Source organism: Carettochelys insculpta, chromosome 4 (genome assembly GCF_033958435.1).
Source record: "Carettochelys insculpta isolate YL-2023 chromosome 4, ASM3395843v1, whole genome shotgun sequence".
In the NCBI taxonomy this organism is placed as follows: Eukaryota; Metazoa; Chordata; order Testudines; family Carettochelyidae; genus Carettochelys; species Carettochelys insculpta.
The window spans coordinates 85,662,507-85,683,519 of record NC_134140.1 but is presented as its reverse complement, the minus strand read 5'-3'; the positions used below and the strand labels follow the sequence as shown (position 1 = coordinate 85,683,519).

Here is a 21,013-nt window from a genome sequence, read left to right as displayed (position 1 = left end):
TAGCTAGCACACTAATCGGCTTTCGGAGGGGCTATGGTAATGTGGCACTTCAAATTATGCTAATGAGGTGCTTCCATGAATATTCAGCACCTCATTAGCATAATAGAAGCCACGCATGCTTCAAAACTGCTGATTTCAAAACACATGCTGCCCGTGTAGCCGGGGGCCTTTTGAAATGACCTCCTGATTTTGTAAGCCCCTTCTTCCCATTTGGTTTTGGGAAGAAGGGGCTTTCCAAATTAGGGGGGTCATTGTGAAAGGCCCCCGGCTACATGGGAAGCGAGTGTTTTGAAACCAGCAGTTCTGAAGCACATGTGGCTGCCATTATGTTAATGAGGTGCTGCGTATTCATGACAGTGTCTCTTTAGCATAGTCTGAAGTGCCATATTACCATAGCCCCTCTGAAAGGAGAAGCTAGTGTGGCCGCTGCCATGGGGTTTAACATATAGCAAGAGCGGCAAAGTAAAACCAGCTAGGTGACATTTAAAAATTATTTCAGTGGAATGTTTCCAATGCCTCTGCTCTGTTTGCTTCATTAGTCCAGGATCAGGGTGAAGAGGCTCTTGAAGCTGTGTACGCCTGGTCAATTTTTCTGAATACCAAGAATGGAGCCTTTAAATCTCAGTTTCTGGTTTCAATCTATAAATATGTTGTTGGCGACACCTGGCTCTCTCTAAGAAATTGCCCCACAACTTGATTTTACAGACTATCCTCTGACTCTGAAATACACATCAGCTCATGGGAATAAGGGGACTTCAAAGTAGGCGGCGTCCTTTCGAAAAGGAGCCCTGTCTGGACGAGACGCGCGGCGGCAAGGCACGTCAATTTTGAAGTGCCGCGACCGCCCGCATGCTAATGAAGAGCTGAGTATGCATTTCAGCGCTTCATTAGTAAACTTCGAAATGGCCATTTGCGTGGCCATTTCAAAGTTTGGGGCACGTGTAGACGTAGCCCATGAGTGAGTTATGCTGGCATAGCTGTGGTGCTGTTGGAGTGACACCATAATCCACATGGAGGAGACCTGATCTGTATTATGGACACCAAGAGGGATACTGAGCCTGATTCGCCATCTGGTCCTGGAGTGCCATTTTGATCTGGTAGCATTAAACATCTACTTTGCACAGACAATATGATGTGCAAGACAACTGGGTGATCAGCCCCAGTGGGTCTGATTTTCATCTCATGACCATGTATAGCAGAAATAACCTCATTAAAATCAATGGTCCAAATGTCCCATGCAAAGGATATGAGTAACTCCAGCTGAAATTCTTAGGAGTTATTTGTGTCCTAATGGGAAATTGGAAAACTAGAGCATTGGACTTGCACTGGGAGTGCAAACAGAATCAGATCTACGATTCTAAAGCAATCTGAAGAGGAAAAATCTGACACCTACTCCAAGGGGAAGTAATGAATTCATAGCCGGAGTTGAATGATAATAGAAACTACCTACCAAAATAACTGCAAAATTAATCTGAAAAATGAAGTAAATTAATTCTGATCCCAGTAATCTCTATTAAAACTCAACTTAAAAGAGATGTATAATGGTTCAGTACAACTATTACTTCAGTCAAGGAAAAAAGTAGAAAGGAAGAAACAAAAGGAATGAAATATTTTTCATCTTGCAAAAGGGGAGATTCCTGCGGAGTCAGAAGCAAATATACATGCTGCAACCATGACAGGATATCACTGTGAAAACCAGTGACTAAATGAACCTTTTTCAAGTACAAGACTTTTTTTAAACCAATGTTTGCTTTGTAGGTAGCAGAGTTTCAGATAGTTGCTGCAAAATACACATTTGTTTTTATGCTTACTATACGTAGGGACCACAGACAATACAAATATAAAAATGACTGTTTTCCACTAACTCTTAGGCTGCATCTACACTACAGAATTTTGTCAACAAAACTCATGGATTGTCCACGTTACAAATGCTTTCTGTTGAGAAACTGTTCACAGAATGCAGCATTTTCCTTGAGAGAGTTAAATCGCTCTTGTATGAAGCGTAACATCACTGTCAACAGATTATGCTGACAAAAAGATATTGTAGACACTCTCGCTGGGCCTACACTAGAGAGTTTTGTCAACAGAAGTGGCATTCCGTCGACATAAGTCAGGGAGCATCTACACTCTTAAAGCATTCTGTTGACAGATTCTCGACAGAACGCTGCATTTGCCTCGATGGTATTATTCCTCAAAAAATTGAAACAAAAAAGCAGTCAAGTAGCACTTTAAAGACTAACAAAATCAGTTATTAAGTGAGCTTTCGTGGGACAGACCCACTTCGTCTGTCCCACAAAAGCTCACCTAATAAATTATTTTGTTAGCCTTTAAAGTGCTACTTGACTGCTTTTTTGTTTTGATAGTATATAAACTAACATGGCTCCTTCTCTGTTACTATTCAAAAAATTGAGGCATAACAATCTCTCGACAAAGTACTGTTGACAGGAGTGCCGTGTAGACACTTCTGTCAACAGAGAGGAATTCACGTTGCTGGGCAGCCCTCTTTGCAGAGCTGCCATTCTGCTTCCTGGCACCAAAGGGCAGTGCAGCCTGGCAGTTCTCTGTCAACACAGCAAGTTGTGTGTAGATACAATCTGTTGACTGAGTTTCTATGGAGATTTCAGTGTCGAGAATAACTTTCTGTCGACAGATGCATCTAGTGTGGACATGGTGCTGGACAGTCTGGCTGCTCTCTGTCGACAGAGGTTCTATTGGGAAATATGTCCCAACAGTAATTTTTGTTGACAAAAATCTGTAGTGTAGACCCAGTCTTAAGTATTAATTATAATGGTAAATAAATGTTTGGATGACTTGATGGCTAAGGGGATTGATAACAGCAATAGAAATCCTTCCCCCTTGTCAGTGCCACTTCAAATCCTACTTTTAGCAGTAGGAAGTGAAAGCTGGTGTTACTTGGCCCATATCCAAACACAGAGCTTATGTCTACACTAGAAAGTTTTGCTGACAAACCCAGGGTTTTGTCAACAAAACTCACAGAGCATCCACACACAAAATGCATTTTGTTGACAATATGTTGACAAAACTCAGCACTTTTGTCAACAGCCTTCTGCCTCTCTGCCATGATACAGAACTCCTTCCTCGACAGAATCTGTCAGTGAAAAACCCACATGTATGCACTGGGGTGGGGGGGCCTCTGTTGACAGACAGGGCTTCCAAGTCACCAGGTAGCCCTGTCTTCTGTGCTTCCAGTTGGCTAGTCTGTTGAGAGAGGGCCAGACAGTCTGGCCTCTCTCTGTCAACAGAGAGGATCACTTTTTCAATCTGCTTTTGTGTGTGGCCGCAATCGGTCGACATAAGTTTTGTCAGAAGATCTCTTCTAAATGTGACTTCTGTCAATAGATTGCTGTAGTGTAGACATAGCCTGAGAGTCTGAAATCAAAATGTAGACCTGAATTTCACAGCTGAAGCCAAGCCTCCAAAACTGGCTAGACAATTATCTTGGAAGGCACTGGAAAGCAAAAATCTTACAGATTAAGTCCTCTCATCTTCAACAGCGGTTCTGTGGCTCCTGAAATGAACTTTAAGACCTCAGTCAAGAGAAGAGCTTTTTGGAAAAAGCAAACATATACATAGCAAATATTGTTTAGAGTGACTTTCCATATAGAATAGATTCTTGCTGGCTGTAGTAAAACAGTCTTCCAGGGGTTAACTGGGCTACTCAGAGTGTTACAAGTGAGAGACGGACTCCACCCCTCCCTATTTAGTAGATGGAAGATTCCCCCACCACACACACATTACTGTAGTAAAGTATGTTTCTTGTGCATGTAACAACCCCTTTGTAAAACTGGTGCTTGTCGCTTGTGTTGTATGAAGCCTCCACTCAGTCCAGTACAATGCAGACCTAAGTCCTGTGATTTTCTGTAAGCTTTGTTTCGTAGCAGCAGCTAAGTCTATATTAAGCATTCTAACTAAGTAAGAAATTGTTTATAGATACCATAAGTCTGTAAGAAATCCTGGCTGTTCCTTTGTAAAAGAAATTGCTTTCTCTGAAGTGAGCTTTCCTTTGTTTGAGTGAAGAAAGTGTGAATGTGAGCACGTGCACAATGGAATCAGCCTGGAAAACCAGCCTGTCTGCATCTTGAGAGCCAGAATATAATAGTGCTGAGCCTTACAAAAGAATCCACTCAGGAAAGAGAAAGAGGGCCCATAAAGAGAAGAGCTAACTCCCACTTGCTGTTAGCTGATGACTCACAGTCATAAAGAGTCCTGGAACAGTGGTGATGACTCATGAACATAGCGTATCCCAGAGAAGTGGGACAGAACAAGAGCTATGGATTGAAACATGTAAAAGATGGATGCAAAGCTATGAGGGAGTGCCTCTTGCCATCACCGCTCTGCAGGAGTGGAAGGCTGGCTGAAGAGACAGGAGGAGGCCCCCCTCTCTCCAGGATGGATAGTACTGACTGCTCCTGAGTACCACGCGGACAAGAGAGCAAGCTGACAAGGGGGGCATTGTTAGCCGGTGGCCGGGCAATGTGCGGTGAGGTACCAACTATGCCCTTGTTATCATCCAAGTTTAAAACTACAAGAGCAGAGAGCTCGTCGCTGCAAGCAGCCAAGACAGGCTGACGGATTCCCCTGGGTCCTAATTAACCCAGTTTTTTACTGTTAGAGCAGGGACCTGCTAGCTCTCTGACCCACAGCCAGGCTTTTGTAACCAAACGGTTACAGTTCTTTTGTTGTGCCGGCTGTGTTGCAGTAACAAAAGGGTTAACAAAATAGTTAGGTTTGGATCTTAACTAGTTACAAGTTTATTAAGCTACAGTTATAAGCGTACGGTTACAAAAGGCTATTGTTTACTTCTTATATGCTAGCAAAGTACAGGTGTTAACAAGTTACGTTACAATCCAATACAAAGATATCTGTTACCATCTAACACAATGATATCTTGACACTAGTTACAGAGCTCTAATTCTTTAGCTGTGCACAAAAAAAAGTCAGAGACCTAGCATGGGTGTATCTTACCCGCTCTGTGTCTCTCGATACCAGTGTAGCCAAGCCGGATCGGTCACTCAATTCCACGGAAAGACGAATACAAGGTTGGGCGTCCCCAGCTGTGGACCTCGGGAGGCAATCACCTGACCCGACCAGCAGGTAGTTGGTGGAATGCACTCAAAGTTAGAGTTCTGCTGGACCCATCTTTTATACCCCTTTTGGGTTATGTATTCTCTTTCTTATCTATGGTGCCAGATCATACTGGTCTGTCTTTGTGACGCCAGTTTGTTACAAGGGCATTTCTACTTAGTTTGCACTTGTAAGACAAGAGATAAGCAATTTAGGAGTACAGGACATTCTTTTTGTGCGGGCGGGGCACTTCCCCTTCTGGGGTGATTGTGTGTGTGTGTGCATCATATCGATCAATGCCAGCTGGGGTGATTTCTTGAGGGTCCCCCCCCCATGTTGACAGTCTGGCCTGTTAGCCTTCTAGCTGTACTTTCTGCTTCTCAGGGTCACGATAAGCTAGCATATCTGGGCCTCAATGAGGGCATCAAAGACTGTGCTGTCTCAGCAGCCATTTCCGTGCCCTGTGTGCTCCTCGGTGGGGGGGGGGCAGCGAGCAAGCTGGCTTGTAAGGGGGAGACTTTGTCTGGCTACAGGCATACAATCAGCTTGCTGCCCTGGATTCATTACTGCAAGCGGAAACATTGGACCCACTATGCCTTGGCTTCCTATGCTGTCTCTGTGCAACTCTTTGCGTGTGTGAGTTCACCTGTGTAAATGTGTGAGTGCAGGTGGTTATGAGTGTGTGGGTGTGTGCTTGAAAGCTAGTTCCCCGTTTTCCTTTAATCCAGTAGTGGCATTTAATAAAATACACATAGGAGCGTAACCCTGGGATGGTGTCCATGAAAATAAGGTAACAGTTCAGTAACTGTAAGTTCAGTTAAAATCAGAGGAAATGGTCCATACCTTACTGGTGGAACTTCATCTCATTCATTATTATTATTATTTACAGTAGCCCAAACACAAGCCCTAGTTAGGATATCAGCATATGTGGGGTAAATGTTTTCAACAAAGTGGGAAATGACTGGAAAGGTAACAGCATTCTGCCCACTGTTACCATGCAGCTTGCAGTTCCAAGGTCAGCCTTCTTCAGATGTGAAGGGTTTGGATTTATGGAGAAACATGTCCTTGGCCTTAAAAAAGGTAAAAGTTTGAGTGGGCTGAACAGATAAAATATCCTTAAAAATCTAAGTAGCCAGATTAGAACCTGGAAGAGGGTCTGAAATGAAGGGAAGCAGATACTACACACACACAAACACATACACTGTTTTTTTTCCCCAAACACTTGAAGGGCGCTTTTTTAAAAAAACTATTTTGTGCCAAAAAATTACAAATAGAAGCAATCCAAGCATTCTGAGCAACGGTGGTAGATGGATGTAGATTGGAGCAAAGTTAAAGCCCAGGATGAATCAATAAAAGCCAGGATGAAAACCTCAAAGATCAGTACTCAATGGAATACTGATGATTTGGCAGCGATAGGCAAGCTTTTCCCATTCTACACCCAGTATATGTGAAAACACAAACTGTGACCTTTAATTTAGAAATACAGGTAGTCTGTACTTTAAGTAAAATTAAACCAGATGTAAATTTTGCTGACACCATAGGAATGTTTATAATTTGTCATAGTCTGATTTAATTTTTAAAAATTGAAACATATAGGCTATGTCTACACAAGCCCCATAATTTTGAAAGGGGTATGATAATGAACCTAATTGAAAGATGCTAATGAGGCGCTGCCATGGCAGCCGTGTCACTTCGAAAGTGCCACTTTCGATTGTGTGTGGCTCGTCTACACAGGGTCCTTTTCGGAGGGACCACGCACACTTCAAAATCCCCTTATTCCTATTACCAAATAGGAATAAGGGGATTTCAAAGTGTGCCGGGTCCTTCTGAAAAGGACCCCGTGTAGATGATCTGTGTGCGATCAAAAGCGGCACTTTTGAAGTGCTGCAGCTGCCATTATGCTAATGAGGCGCTGCATATACATGGCAGCACCTCATTAGCATCTTTCAATTAGGTTCATTATCTTGCCCCTTTCCAAGTTCTGGTGCTAATGTAGACGTAGCCATAGAGAAAAAATTATTTATGTGGAATGTTACAATGCAGTGTCTATTCTGTAATTTTGTTTCTATAGAATTTGGTGCAGCATTATCCACCTATGCTGCAGAAACGTGCTCCAAAATATAAGCTTTAATTTAGGAAAACAAATGTTTTGAGCTTTACACTTGCAAAGATAACTTTCAGAATATGAATTTAACATGAGCCAAAGTGGTAGAGTCTATCCAAGTACGTAGATAGCCTGAAATATAAACTCAGTGTTGACACTGAAACCTGATGATATTGTTTGTTAACAGTATTGACTACTTTACTATTTATTATGGTAGAAAAGCATTCAGCGAATATGCTTATCCAATATATTTACTTGCCTCCTGCACTTTCCAGATAATAAAACTTACAACTGTCAAAACTTTCAGCTTCCGCTCTCCCACTTCCTATCCAGTTATTAGTGGAATACTACTACCAGAAGCTGCAAAACATGGGAAAATGAAAACAGCAATGTCAGAATAAAATTCATTAAATGTAATATTAAAACAGCAAGCAATTTGGAAACAATTTTTATTAAACATGAATAATGAAAACATCCATATTTAAATTTGACCAGCTTCCACAGACACCAAAGAAAACAGGAGCTCAGTCAAACAAATTTACTGTGTTTTGATAAGCAGAACAGCACCACCAGGAGCCCAGTTACAAAGATAATCTTCATGTCAATCTCTTTAGGGCCGAGTTCCATAAATTCAGTTATTTAGTACTGATTACACTAGTAATGCTTTCACATTCACGGTACTTTCAAAATGTTGCACAATAAACTGGGTAGGTATGAATCCTTTTAAAGATGAATAAATTGAGGCACTGAACCCGGCAGTGACTTGCCTAGTTTATGCAGTAGGCGGAGCAGAGCTGGGAATAGAACCAAGAAGTCATGCGTTTCACTCCTGTGCTAAAAACAACTATACTCACACACCTTTTTACCAACATTGATGGTCATCCACATCATGTGTGGATTCTGAAGTGGAATCTTGAAAACGTAACAGTTCAAAATGCTAACCAGATGAGCAAGGCAGATGCAAAAATGGATGATTGGGAATTAAAGTACATAAACAGCAAAACAGATTTTCAAATTATATCTAAAAATAAAAAGGTTTTAAAAACAAAGCAGTGTAGTGGTGAGAAGATTGGAATTGGAGAGATGTTTGCAGTACCACATTGAACCTGTTGTCTAGATTATTCCAGGATCCTTTCATAAGCATATGCGGAAGGTGCAAGAAACCCCATAACAAACAATTATGTACTGATGAATGACTGAAAAACAACTAATAACACAAGGTAATCAATTGTCTGGGCTTCAGCTAGGAAACAATGGGACCAATGTTGGTGGACCATCTGATTATGAAAGCTCCAAATTAGATTTATCTGAGGAACCAATCTCAGCATAAAACCACTTCAGGAATGGATACTTTTATGATGTGCAATAAGAAACAGAAGGGCTGGGAAGGCCCTGAAATCCACAGTGACCAGAGCTCTGTTTTGGGCTCATGTGAGGAAAGATACAGACTGAGAAGTGGTCATGTGCTCCTATTTTCCCTGACTTCAGGCAGATGGGCAGGCGGAAGGAAGAAAGGAAGAGAATTTGTGGAAATAAACTCCAGATTTTTATAATCTAAAAATTAGCAAACTCAATCTAACTCTCAGATGGTGAGCCGTTGTACAGGTAGGCAGTACCAATTTAGGTGAGGTCTCATTCTGCCTTTATTTGTACCAATGTAATCAGAGTAATTCCACTGAGTTAACTTACTTATAAGAACGTAAAACTGGTAGAAGAAAAAGGAGCAAGTGGTCCAAACGCTTTGCTTGGAATTGGAGAAATCCAGATCTATTTCAATTCTACAAATGGAATCCGAAAATATGCTACATAGTTTTTTTTCTTGGGCTGATTTTGTCTTGACAGGATTCTCAAGACACCAAAGATGTTACCTTGTAGCTTTCTTAATAACAGAGTTAATACACAATTTTATTTCATGGCTTTTAAGGCCACTGTAGCAATAATGGAGTCTAGACCCACAGCGTCCTAACTCTCACTTTCCTTTTGTATTCAGAAGATAAAAGCCCCAAGATTCTGGCTAATTCATACAATGGAAGAGAGAGTCTTCTTGCTCTCACCTTTTAACATTGTGCCCTTGCCCAGTGGCAGCCAGACTTTGACATATCAAAAAATTTTATTGGAAATGCTACAGTTGTATCTCTGGGCTATTACATTGACTTTTGAAAACAATATTTTGTGTACTTAGCAGATCTATAGGAAATATCATGAAACTCCTTTTGGGCTTCATTATCAATTTGAAATTCAGTGCCAGTTTCCCCTGTGATAGAACAAATGTAGAACAAAGGCCAGAGTGTAGAAGGCCAAAGTGTAGAACAAGACCAGTCAAATTTGAGTTTTTCCTTCAGATTATGCCTGTGGTGGTGATGTGCAGAGGGGAAGAAAAGCACAAGTGCAGGCAATACTCTTTCCTTGGGGAAACTTGGGGATATTCATATTCATATTTCAGTTAGGCATCTGAAAAATCGAGACCTATATCTCAATGTGCACTTGTCCAGAGGATTAGGACTCCAGGGGGCTGTATGTGCCCCATCATTGCTTTAGTTATGCACAATGAGAAACTCAACATTGTCACGCCAACTCTCCAAAGTGTGCTGGCAATTGCTTCCCACCGTCCCCTGAAACAAATGGAAGACATTTGCAGTATGTCATGCACATACTCTGTATTCCATACTTGTGATCAGTAGGACCTGGTATAAATAGTAAAAATGAATTTATTGGTATTCTGTACGTCCTACAAAAATGTGCCTCCTGTTATACAGACTTCAGGACTTTGAAAAAGTCTTGTCCCAGGCTCAGGTGTATTTCTATTTTATATATCAGGCTTTGTATTATAGTGTATTTCAAAGTGTATTTCAAAGAAGTGAACAAAGTGTATAAGTGTATTTCAAAGAAGTGAACAAAGTTTGAATAATACAAGGTGTATGCATCTTCACTTGTTCAAAACATAAATGACACCTGGTATAGAGATTACTGTTGGCTCCCTAATTATGCACAAGAATCAGTTTATTCACCTTTGGTACGTTGATACATCCCAGGGGAGGGAAGTGTTATCCCAAACTGCTGCCACTCATGCATATACTCACAACTGCCTCTCTATTGTCAGCCCCCCGGGGGGATGCCCTGATACAAATGGTATACATATAATAATGATCTTTCTACAGCTTTCATAAGCCAACATCCAAAACTGTCACAAGGTTCAGTGGTAAATTTATAATGACAAAAATCTGTTTGTGGGCAACAATGAGAATTAGGCCCTGAAGTGTCCCCTTATGATGTGTGAATCATGCCTTAAATTCTAGACTCCAGGCCAAATTCAGCAGTGATGAAATCAGACACCTTGGGTTTCTTCCCACTTATTCTTGTGCAGGATTGATTTTGTTTTTTCTGTGCTGAAGCATTGTAGGAAGGGATCTTTAATAGTGCAACCATTACTACCTCAGTTGAAGAGGACCAATAAAGCCTCAAATTGCTTATGTTTAAACTCTCTCTAATTCCTTCTTGTTCCTGCAACAGCTGAATTATCGTCCAGCTTCATGCACTACCAAGAGAAATGCTTAAGAATTTTGGGCTGTTAGGGCTGTGTCTGAAGACATTATTACAGTCTTTTACATATTCACTGTCTACATTACTGTCAAAGTTTCTGATTACCTTGTGTCCTTTCTTTAGCTTCTTGCTGAGCAGTGGCCCTTTGAGAATTATGGTGTGGGGCTGTTTCTTTGCAAATTCATCCCCTTTCTACAGAAGGCATCAGTGGGAATCACAGTCCTCAATCTCTGTGCCCTTAGTGTGGACAGGTATAGTATCTATCATCCTTTTGTTGGACACTGATCTTTGAGACCTTTCCTTATGATTGTTCTAAAACTGAGCCCGGAATGGCATGGCTATACCACCGGTATGCTTATTGTACATACTCTCAAAAATAGCCAGGATTTGTAAGATTTGTTGTATGGATATTTTTAGTCTTTTTTGAAAATGTGTGTACTAAAATCCAATTCTCCCCTCAATCAAAGGATAAGTAGTTTGCTAAAGTAATTGTGGGTAATGCTCTAAAAGCACAGCATGAGAACCAAACAATTCCTGGGTTCGAATCCAGGCTGGCATTTACTTCATCTGGGGCCATGGACAAATCACTCCTGTTCAGATTTTCAAAGCTGGGTGTCTAAAGTCAAGAACTTAAATCCACATGTAGGTCCCTAAAGAAAATAAATAAAGGGGGCCTGATGTTGAAATCAGTGGTTCTTTTTATCAGTACCTAAGACACCGTCATTTGAAAATGTTGGTTTTAACCTCTCTGGGTCAGTTCCTGCTTTCATTGTAGTTAAGATTTACTCTGGTGCAACTGAAATTTGAATCTCACCCCACATGTCTGTTTGCCCCAATATAGTCCCTGCAAATATTTACTACAGTACTGCTAAGTAATGCAAAGCATACAAAATGAGGATATCAACACCTTTGAGAGGAATGTTAATGTTAAGAATTACCAGGATAATAAGAATTTTGATCCCACACTAGCTTGAAACTTCAAGGGAAATAGCACAGGGTTCTTGGGTTTAATTCATTAATATTTGTAAAGTATTATATGAGTAATAACTAGCTGTGATGGAGTTACTCCCAATCTACAGCAAAGTGAGATCACACTGTTCAGAATTTGACCCATAAACTATACATTCCACATATGTTATTGATATAGAAGCTGCTCTTTGGAGCACTCTCTCACGGTCTCACATTTCTACTTCAAAAAGTTTTACACTGAGGCAAATATCATTCCCACATCATTTGGGAGATAAAATTAGTTTTCCAGTGCTCAGACCCAGTATTTGTATGGTGAGTAAGTTTGTTCAGTTTTGGACTTCAGCTAAAGAAATATTCATTAATAGCACAAAGTTAAGCTCCATTGCAGCTACAGATGTTACTAAGCTATCCATGTTGATTGTGGATTATGTAAAAGTTTTAATTGTCCGGTTTGTTTTCCATGTTGCAAAACTAAACCAACATCATTTTTGAAAGTGGTCCTTTAAGCCTGGCTATCAAAGATGATTGGGCATCTTTTATCACTCAAAACAGCAAATTTATATTAAAAACAGATCATGGGTTGTTTGTTATGAACTTCCAAGCTAGTGTTAGCAGCAAAAAAAACCCTGGAACTGTTGAAACCATGTCGCAAGTTACATGGATATATTCCTGTAAAATATAAATGACTGAAACAAGAACTGTGCTTATTTTTGATTGGTAACAAGCCAGAATAAACCCTCCAACTTCTATTGTCACATTAAAAGTTTTCTTAACATACAAAACAAATCTGAGCTCTTACTGGAAAAGAAACCTGAACACAGATTCAAACTCCAGTAAAATTCTATCTGAAAGGGAAGTCAAGACAAGGAGTTGCTGCTTTTACTACTACTTCATCAGAGCAATATGTAATTAAATATCTGGAAGAGTTATAAATGATCATTAATAAAACAGCTTTGTTGTATTCCTCAAGCCCCACAGTTGGAGTCAATTACATGTACATCCATGATTTCAAATGGTGAAACTTAATTAGAAAAATGCATTGCTTCACATCTTTCCTCCTCTAATCATCTTTTGTTGATATTAACCCTAAGAAATGTACCACTTTTTACAAGAATTTTCCCTGCCTTTAACCTTGTTCACTATTATGAAACCATTCCCATTACCCGAGCCTATGCAGAAACTGGCCTGCATAGATGGTGTACTACGGTTTAACTGTTTATGCCCAGGAGGACAATGCTGTCCATGTATGGAGAGGGTTTTTAGAGGCTGACAGACAGTGCCACACCAGATGTTTACCCTTCAAAGGAAACACATTTGTTGCAAAACCCTAGTGGGCCTTTTTAAACTCTGATTCATGGTGATGACTACAGGGTCTGTGACTAAAGCTATATCTACAGCACAGCCTATATTAGCAAAATTAAGATCACTTAGGGAGGTGATTTTTCCCATGGAATTTTTACTCTTGCCTTGTCTCAAACAATAATTGTAAGGTGAAGGATGAAGCTAAGGATCTCTTCCCTAGGCATAATGTCTCATTTAACCTTTACTATATACTATATGGAACACTAATTCCAGGTTATGTGTTTTCACCTGGTAGCCCAATCTCAGTTGCTATGGAGGTGGACAAGATTACACTAGTAAACCACAGCACTGATTGGCCACAATAAATAGCCCCCCAACTATCACCTAGCTTGCTGCAGCTGAAATGGCTCTTGTGGTATACAACCACTGTGGTCTCTTCCCACAAAGAAGAGATCAATAGAGAATCAGTATAGTCTAGTGAAGTAAGCACAGGACTGAGAGCAAGTGATTATTTGTATGCTGTCTGATTCTGACACTAACTCATTCTTTGTCCTTGGTTAAATCATGTACCCTTTCTGCATTAGCCTCCCCTTTGGTAAAATGGGGGCAGTAGTACTCATAGTATTTACTACAATAGAGCTGTGGTGAGGTGGGCATACCCCAGGGAGCTCCAGTGCTTGGCCGCGGGGTCCAGGAATATGGCCTCCTCACCCCAGAGAGCCAGGAGGTCCTGGAGCTCTGGCCTGGACCAGGAGGGGGCCCACTTCTTTGACCCCTGGGGTGGGTCCTGGGATCCCTCAGGCTGGTTTCCTAAGGGCTCTGGAAAGTCTCAGGGTACCTGGCCATGGATCGTCATCACTTGATTTGAGGCTTGCTGGGCAGCCATTGAGCATGCTGCTGCTCATATGCTCTCAGTTTCCTGCCACAGGGTTTAATGGCGGCCAGAGGCAGAGAGCATAGAGCTGTGATTGCATTGTTGATGGCACATCCCAGGTCCAGCTGGCCGGTACCATGGAGGACCTCTCTGTCAACAAAATGTTCCCCTGGAGAGTCTACACAGCATTTTTGTCAACAGAAACTGTTGACAAAGGTGTGCTTCCTCATTGTGGAGAGGCAGAAACTTGTTGATGGAAGTGCCAATTTTTGTCTACAGACTGTTGTCAAAATGCATTTTGTGTGTAGCTGCTCCGTGAATTTTGTTGACAAAACTCTCTAGTGTAGACATTTCGTAGGGGTTTCTCAGAGCATAAGAATACATTTCAAATAGGTTTTCCTTTGAGTTTTTCCTTTCTTTTTCCCTCATGAAAATCTTAGATGGTCTAGGCTGTTTTAATATCTTGAAAAGCTCACATAACTTGAGCCTTTTTCCCAGCACGTCGTGCAGCTACACTGTGTGAGCCTGTAGTGTACACCAAAGAGAGAGATTCTAATTTATAGACTGTTAAAGTTATGAAAAACTGGCCAGTTTGCACCCTCTACTTTTCTATTCTGTCTTATTATTCTACAGTCCTGCTGTCCAATAGTTTCCCTTCGAAAATCAGGGTGCAATTCTGCATCCATGGATTCAGTAAATTTCCTGAACATCCTTGCTGCATGAGACTGAATTCATAAGTCCACCATCACTTTATGAAATTGTACATGGAACTTCTGCCAGGCCATACAATAACAAATAGCATCTCCAACGGACTGTCCACTCTGTTTCATTGGGCCCACATTCAGATGGTACACAGCTATTATGTAAGGAGGTGGACAGCATTTCTAAGATTCCTATTTTGTTTTCCAAACTTCAGAATAAAGTTTCTTCAACCGACAGTATGATAAAGCTATATTTCCCCATCTGGCATTACTATACTTTATGTATTTATTAATATTAGGGGGAGTAAACAAACAAAATTCAGCATAAACAGTTTGCAAAGCAGAACTGAGTAAAGAAATCTACCCACCACGCCACTTTAGATTATGACGAGGGAAATACACTGTTTGCAGAAGTCCAGCTTTTGAAATTGCAGTGCCTTTGCTAATCAGCTACAAGGGCTAAGAGCATGTAAATTGTTGCTGCCAGAGAACCAAAGCCTCCTCCATAAAAACACCTTTTTTCTTAATGGCTAGTGTTATGGGGAAATGTGTAGGTTTTAGCATGGATTTTAGTTTTAGATTTTAGCACCCTATGCTTCAATTTCTCATAGGAAAAATTATGTAGGTGCTGAGACAGAAATGGCATACTATTAATAATACTATCTCTCATCCTCACTATTTGTACTCTGAGGCTAGGCCAGAAATTACATATATAAACCCCAGTAATTTATCATTTAAAATATAAGAAAGATTGCATTTGAAGCAGAGTAAACAAAACAAATGTATTTTCCTTCAAGGGTTTTGGATTTGTTTTGTTTTGTTTTGGTCAGTAGGTTAGTCTAGGAAAATTGACAGCCATCCCCTACATATAAAATATTAGTCAAGTACTGGCAGATATGGTGCTGCCCTATGTAAGTATTTGCATCCCTCCATCTACCACCAGCATCCTGATCAGTTCCACAAAACTTCTGGGGGTCATTGGGGTGGCAGGTTTCCTGAATGAGTGAGATCCTCTGGTATCACCTAAATAACACAGATCTAAGGCTATCACTCTGAGGGAGTTTAAGGCCCCTAGAACCGTGCTTGACATGTCAAGACAACACAAGGGCTCTAGATTTTAACAAAGAGAATAAGCTGATGGCTGTAATGCCATGTTCCTCTCCTTATTTTAGGTACAGAGCAGTTGCGTCTTGGAGTCGTGTTCAAGGAATTGGTATCCCCATGATCACTGCTATTGAAATTTTCTCCATTTGGATTCTCTCCTTTATACTGGCTATTCCGGAAGCAATCGGTTTTAACATGGTACTTTTCACCTACGGAGCTGAAAATCACTCCACCTGCATGCTCAATCCTACAAACAAGTTCATGTTGGTGGGTATAATATCACAGTAATCAGAGTTCCTTCTTTTGCAGTCAGTGGTTTAGAATATAGACTCTTGAAAGATATTGAACTGAAGAGTGAAACAAAGTTTTATTTTATCCACTAAAATCTGAGAATCATACGTAAGTCGATTAAATGGGATAGGGAACTTCAATTTTAGTCATGAACCCCTATATTCATAGGCAGCTAAGAAAAGTAAATTGGACCTTAAAGCATTATCCTTTGAAAGACTTGAAAGGCTCATGCTAGGACATGAATCCCAGGAGGCTGAGAACATTAGGAAACATGTTTAAAATACACATTTCCTGTAGAAAACTAGTTCCATGTGGAGTTACAAGGCAAACAAAAGGATGCTTATTTCTCTTAAATCAGCCCTGTTTTGCACTTTGATGCAAGCTTCTTGCAGTTTAGGTTTTTCAGTTAATCATTTACAGACATTTTGCTGTAGGTTTTATTACTTGGACATGTCACAGAGCCTATAAGTTGATTAGGGTTGTGGGCTTTTTGTTTTTTTTCATTTGAACTGGGGTAGTGCTTATGGGAGGTACTTGACTGGCAACTATAGAAAGTGAGCTGTTCCTTTTTTGAGTACGGAATAGGTCCATTGGGGTAATAGCAGTGCAAGTGCCCTACATTCCCCTACCAAGATGCTTTAAGCATGATATGTAGCAGGGGAAATAATTTTCTCTTTATGTGTCACATTTTGGTCAGTGTTGTAGTCTCTCTACTACTAAAGTGTCAAATGGCAATCTCTAACTACACAGCCCAGGCAGCAAAAATATGTCTAAATATGAGGGTTGACTGTCTTTTGCATTTCTGCTACCATGGGCCTTGTGCATCCTTTGTGGTGGAACTTCTGCGCACATTGAATAAAGCAAAGCAGAGAGCCCACAACCCCCTCCACCACAGGGTAGTGATGAGAAACGAGTCAACCAACACAATTCAGGAAGTCTGCCAGGGAGGGGCACTGGCCAGTGTCTTAAGGATGTATGCTGATACATCATATGCCCTGAGCAGCTTTCCTAGATGTTCTCTTAGGAGATCCCATTTATAAAGTAAATGTTCCCCTGAGACTTGTTGATGAACTATCTCCTTTACTCCTCCCTCACAATACCACTCCTTAGCGCTGGGCTTTATCTTTGCAACAGGAGGAGTAAGTTCACTAATGTTTATATGCAAGCTGGGGAAAAGTCAATAGGAAGCTGGGAGCACTGGGCTTTAAAACACTACTTAAAAGCCAAAATCATTCTAGAGGAGTCCTGTTTGGCCTAGTTCTGAAAATCTTACCCTGAATAGTACTTTCTTACTAATAGCCGCACTGGCTTCAATGGAAATATTTGTGTGATAGTTAACATGCATAAAGTTTTCAGAATGAGGCCTATGATCCCTCCTTTCCTTCTACTTGTCCAGCGAGAAAACTTTCAGTTAGTAACTTATGCTTCTCTCCCGTACTCTATGGTTGTATTAGTGGAGTGCATGAAAAAGCAACCTCATTAAATGGAAGTCAATTAATCTGCAGAATACTTTGATTTTGTCCATCTTCAAAGCTGAGAACTGTTCAGAAATATATGTAAACAAGATCTCAGGCCTCTTGATTTCTTTCTACAGTAGCTGAGTCACATAAACGCCATTATTAGCATCATATTTCACTGTAGGAACTGTGATGTTACAAATAAGATCAGAAACGTTAGGAATAAAGAAACTAAGGAGAGGAGTATGAGATAGAGGGGGGAGGTCCCCTTTCCCACATATCCAGCTCAGCGACTAATAACCTAGAGACGCAAAATATTTAGAATGTCATATTTCTCTAGACAGTGTGGTAATTAAATCAGCACTTCTTTTATAAAAGAAAAATAGAACACAGGAGGTCCTCCAGTTTGCAAAAATAGCTTCCAACAGAGAAATAAAATTGCAAAAGTGTTGTCAAATGTAATATGCCTCCTAGCACTCTGCCAGAAGTTTAACATTATACAGTAAAATAGTGGGAAGTTATTTCTGAGCCTGATTTCCTGTCATGAAAATCACATGAGGCATTTCAAGTAAAGGGTTAAAATGAACCAGACAAATGAAACCGTTGGAAGCAGCCAGTCTTAAGCTTCACATTTTCTGTACAAGTATATAGTAAGTGGCCTCTATCTGCCCAGCACATAAGCAAACCAACTAGTAATCTATGCACTAACAGCTGAGGATGATTACATGTACAAGACATTTTTAAGCTGCCCACTTTAGACTCAGAATAGCATGCAGGAGAATTAAAACATAAATGACCTTTGCTGAGAAAGGTTCTTATCAAGAATTTTTATCCTAGAGGTCTAATATGCAGTTTAGCGGTTGTGTTATTGAGAATTAGGAGTCAACCTGCAGCTTGTTTCAATATGGCATGTGTGATGTGTTGAGTGCTGATTTGCACGAATGAGTATAGATACCATCAAGCAGCAAATTCCAACCTGAGACATATTGTAACAAAGTTATAGACAGGTTATCCTCAGGGTAAACTGAATGTTTATGCTGCCACCAAATGTCTGGTTTATTTCTAAAGGTCACCTACCTTATTCTTCTGCATTAGATATAGCGATAGCATGGGAATCAAGGGCATAAGTTTAACATTATACAGGTGCAATCCCTGGTAAAAGAATTCAGTTAAGTCATAATGGGTGAGTTTAGTCACAAAAATAGGGAGATTAAAATTCAGGTGTATTGCTAATTCTAACCCTTTAAAACTTTGAGCTAATTAACATCTGATGATAAATCAGGAATGGGAATTACATATACTTCTCTTATTCCCTGGAAAATGTCTTGATGGTGCCTCAGGAAGAATCTTCTACAAACTGTCAAAATCCTACTCTAGCACAAACACTTTAGCAGGTACAAGAATGCACAAAGGTCACTCCAGTTAATGGGCTCAGAGGAACCACTATGAACCACCATACTTTCAGCTATATTTCTGTTGTCTATTGCATGGCATTTAGAAAGAATTCATCCTCTTTTTTCTCCTCTCGTCTTCAGTTTTACAAAAATGCAAAGGACTGGTGGCTGTTTGGATTTTATTTCTGTGTGCCTCTGGCATGTACTGCCGTCTTTTACACACTAATGACATGTGAAATGTTAAACAGAAGGAACCGCAACTTGCGAATTGCTCTCAGCGAACATCTTAAGCAGGTAATGCCAGGGAAACTGAGGTCTGGAAAACACTGGTGCTGTATCTGAAAGGTGGTTTATAAACGTTTCAAAACAAATTATAATAAAATAAATTCCAGAAATAGAAAATGAGGCTACAGTGACTTTTGACCTTGAGGTATTCAGCCTAAACCCAGAAGACAACAGTAATTTCTAGAATAAGCAGGTACTGGAGCCTGCAGGCTCAAGAGACTAACCAGAGTTTATTTCCTTTCCTAAGAATCTGTGACAGCCTTGTTCTCCCACTCTTTAACTTTAAGGATATATCTACACAGCAAAGTTATGTGAAAATAACTTTGCTAGCATCTACACAATGCAATGGGCAGTTGGCTTATTTCAGAACAGGTAACCTCATTCCACAAGGAATGGGAATAGTGCCTACTTCAAAATATGGGCTGTGTTGACAGGGAACAGAGCCTATTTTGAAATAACCCAAAATGTGTCCAATGATTCTTTTTCGAAATAGGCTCTATCGCGTACAGACACTCTCTTTCAAAATACATTTTTGTGCAGCAGTGTTATTTCAAAATAAGATATTCCAGAATATTTCTTCCAAAAGATCATTACATGGGACAGTGACAGAGAGGTAGCTGTGTTAGTCTGTATTCTATCAGAACGAAAAAGCAGTCATGTAGCACTTTAAAGAATGACAAAATAATTTATTAGGTAATGAGCTTTTGTGGAACAGACCCAATTCTTCAGATTTATAGCCTTACCAGAACAGACTCAATATATAGAGCACAGAGGTCCAAAAGTTGTTAGCAAGGCTGACAAATCAAAAAAATTATCATCGTTGTTGGCAAATCAGATAGAAGAGCAGAAAGGGGGGTGTGGGGTGGGGAAATAAGTGTTAGGTCAAACATCAAAAGTATGTGAAAGAGTCCTTATGATGGGTCAGGTAATTGCTGTCCCTGTTCAAACCATGAATAAATTCAACACATTAATATGTGGTTTGAACAGGGACAGCAGTTACCTGACCCATTATAAGGACTCTTCCACATACTTTAATGTCTGACCTAACACTGACTTCGCCACCCCACACTCCCCTCTCTCTGCTATTCCATCTGATTTGCCAAAGTGATAACAATTTTTCTGATTTGTCAACCTTGATAACAATTTTTGGACCTCTGTGCTTTATATATTGAGTCTGTTCTGGTATGATCTGAAGAAGCCTATAATCTGAAGAATTGGGTCTGTCCCACGAAAGTTCATCACCTAATAAATTATTTTGTTAGGCTTTAAAGTGCTAAAGGACTGCTTGTTTGTTTTTACTACATGGGACAGTTAAGCACGCATAGGTGTGTGGGTTAAATACTTCCCCAAGCTGAGGAAGTGCATCCCAAGCTTCAGAAATAGTTTCTTTCAAAATAACACAGCCGTGAAGACATAGCATAAATGTGTACTAGGTAAAGTCCTTGGACTCCTGCTACAGAGATTAGTTTTGTGAATTTTGACCCCTAAACTTAAGGCTGTTCTTGTATTTTACGCTTTAGCTACAGTTGAATACTTTACATTTCCTGAAAAGAGCTAAAGAAAGAGGTATAGCATCCTTATAACACATTGACTATGTCTGTACTAGATTTCTGGGAGAAATGTCTCTTTTTGGTACAGATGGCAGAAATAATGGGAGCACTAATGTAGAGAAGGTTCAGGCCACCATCAGCATTTTACAAGCCACTTGTCTAGACTTGCTCTGAATAGTTTTAGATAGTGATTAAATTTCTGACATCTTGTTTACACTGATGCTCCCATCACTGCAGCCATGAGTGGCAAAAAGAAGTCTACTGTAAACACTGATAATGGTGCAAAGTACTCACAGTAATATTAGATCTTACTTTGCTTAGTTTGCAGCTTTGGAATGCTGTGGAGTGCCCAATAAA

The 21,013-nt window shown here is 40.2% G+C and overlaps 2 protein-coding genes across 5 annotated transcripts in view; one reads left to right on the top strand and one right to left on the bottom strand.

The window, feature by feature from the left end:
* The window catches only part of TTC29 (tetratricopeptide repeat domain 29), a 598,163-nt gene extending 591,432 nt beyond the window's left edge, over nucleotides 1-6,731 (bottom strand). For both annotated transcript variants that reach the window (XM_074993220.1, XM_074993221.1), the window contains exon 1: nucleotides 4,987-6,731. The gene's annotated coding sequence lies outside the window, so the exon portion shown is untranslated. The remainder of the gene's footprint in view (nucleotides 1-4,986) is intronic.
* The window catches only part of EDNRA (endothelin receptor type A), a 36,714-nt gene that overhangs the window by 9,922 nt on the left and 5,779 nt on the right, over nucleotides 1-21,013 (top strand). For 2 of the 3 annotated variants that reach the window (XM_074993222.1, XM_074993223.1), the window contains exons 3-5: nucleotides 10,853-10,980; nucleotides 15,748-15,946; nucleotides 18,963-19,115. In XM_074993222.1, coding sequence (XP_074849323.1) covers nucleotides 10,853-10,980; nucleotides 15,748-15,946; nucleotides 18,963-19,115 — 480 coding nt within the window. The remainder of the gene's footprint in view (nucleotides 1-10,852; nucleotides 10,981-15,747; nucleotides 15,947-18,962; nucleotides 19,116-21,013) is intronic. The other variant, XM_074993225.1, reaches the window with a different exon arrangement.